Source organism: Limulus polyphemus, unplaced genomic scaffold (assembly GCF_000517525.1).
Source record: "Limulus polyphemus unplaced genomic scaffold, Limulus_polyphemus-2.1.2 Scaffold658, whole genome shotgun sequence".
Taxonomy (NCBI): domain Eukaryota; kingdom Metazoa; phylum Arthropoda; class Merostomata; order Xiphosura; family Limulidae; genus Limulus; species Limulus polyphemus.
Genome location: NW_013666268.1, coordinates 20,820 through 22,799, shown reverse-complemented (window position 1 = coordinate 22,799; position 1,980 = coordinate 20,820). Strand labels below are relative to the sequence as shown.

The 1,980-nt window shown below is 35.3% G+C and overlaps 1 protein-coding gene across 1 annotated transcript in view; it reads left to right on the top strand.

Moving 5' to 3' along the window:
* LOC106459769 (rho guanine nucleotide exchange factor 17-like) overlaps positions 1 to 1,980 on the top strand; it is a gene marked incomplete at its 3' end in the record, with an annotated part of 218,802 nt that overhangs the window by 200,370 nt on the left and 16,452 nt on the right. The window contains exon 6 of the mRNA XM_022386309.1: positions 1,542 to 1,634. Coding sequence (XP_022242017.1) covers positions 1,542 to 1,634 — 93 coding nt within the window. The remainder of the gene's footprint in view (positions 1 to 1,541; positions 1,635 to 1,980) is intronic.

Genomic DNA, 1,980 nt, shown 5'->3' with positions numbered 1-1,980 from the left:
GTGTTCGCACTTTTGCGAGAATAAATGGCTTTGGTAAATACGTGAGCTCAAACCGAATTTTTGATATTAGCTTTTCCGGATATTTGCCAATAGTTTAAATGATGGTTTCAATTTACAAATCTATAGCCTTATTTTTATACTCCAGTTATTTTTATATAAGCATCCCTTGAGAAAACCGGGTTCTAACCTATGTTACCCCCACTCTTAGACAAATCCTCTCTCGAAGATCCTGAGAAAAATAGTAGAAAAACGTCTTTTTAGTTTACAGACAAACTCTGAAAAATTTGCAGGACAAAGAACAATTAGAAACGCTACAGTGTAGTTTACGGTAGTAAGTGCCGTACCGAACGGTTGATAACTGGTAGATGTGTTGGCGATGATAAAGCGGTTATCTTCTTATCATGTGTGTTCTACCTAAATCCCTTTCATGTATGTTTTATAGAAACGTCAACAGGAGCAAACAAAAGAGCTTGTTCAATCTACCTCAATGTGCAATCATCCAGTTTGTCGTGTATTTGATAACAATGTGCGGTAGTTTTACTGATGTTGAATTAATTGAAGTAAGAAAGAGACGAACTTTATTTTCTGTGACGAATTCTATTCTTACTTACGTTAACTTGAAATATAAAGAGTATTCAATTGTTCATAATTAATTGTATCATTTTATTTTTGTGTACGTTTAACGTTTTGAATCGTTTTCTGAATAAAGCATTCTCTTTGTTGATAGTAACAAGTTTTTCTATAACGCGAAAAACAAAATTGAAACGATTGTTTGTTTAAAATCTTTAGTATATCGTGTAACTAAGACGTTGACGTCCTAAATTCTACTTTATCAGCTTAGTAAGTGAGTTGTAAAGCTACTAGACAAGCAAGTCGGAATAATTTAGAAAAACCTTCTTCCCCTTGCCGTATTGTTTACTTTAGTTTTGGGGCCGAGAATAAACGTTAATTGCTCCTGTTTGACATTTGCAATATATTTCATATATTCTACTGCTAGATAGGCATAATTTTGTTTCTACTCAGAGTCTAAAACTTGCAATAAGTCTATCTTAACCCCTGACAACCAGTGTTAATCTCTTCCCCCTACCTCATAAACATCAATTCAAACGCAGGCAGCGTCTCATGATTTCTGTATCTTTTCGTTGAAGATTATATAGGGTTGACAACATGAATTATCTTTGCTGAAGATCAGGAACTTTACATCATTACGTGAGTTTGTGGCTATCCATTTAAGCTTATTTCATCTTTAACAGTGTGCATGGAAAGGTTATTGCAACGAATAACTTACAGTTAGTTGTACCACCAGAATGTATATTAAGTCATCAATGTTTATTTTCAACTGCAAGCTTACGAATTATTACACCGACCTATGAAATTCGTCTTTGATGCTGGATGCTGAAGTGGATTGGCAGAATATTCTGTTGATGAAGTAACAAGGTAAATAACCCGAAGTTAGAGAATTAATAAGAAACGGGTTACAGTTATGCAGGATAGTGACCGAATCTACATTCTTATAGTTCTGTTTTTATTTGTCATTGCAGCATATGGCTCGAGAACATAAAGGAAAACTAACCCTAGACGCCTTGCTGATTATGCCTGTTCAGCGGATTCCGCGCTACGAGCTTCTGATTAAGGTAAGTCTGCTGACATCGCCTGTGACACAGACATTTCGATGATAAACACTCCCACATTCTTGTATTACTAATGTGCTTTAGCCAGTAATGTACTATACGTAAGTTCGCAATGTATTTTCAATAATAGGTTAAAGTTGGTCACACCTGTGACACAGACATTTCGATGATAAACACTCCCACATTCTTGCATTACTAATGTGCTTTGGCCAGTAATGTACTATACGTAAGTTCGCAATGTATTTTCAATAATAGGTTAAAGCTGGTCACACCTGTGACACAGACATTTCGATGATAAACACTCCCACATTCTTGTATTACTAATGTGCTTTGGCCAGTAATGTACTAT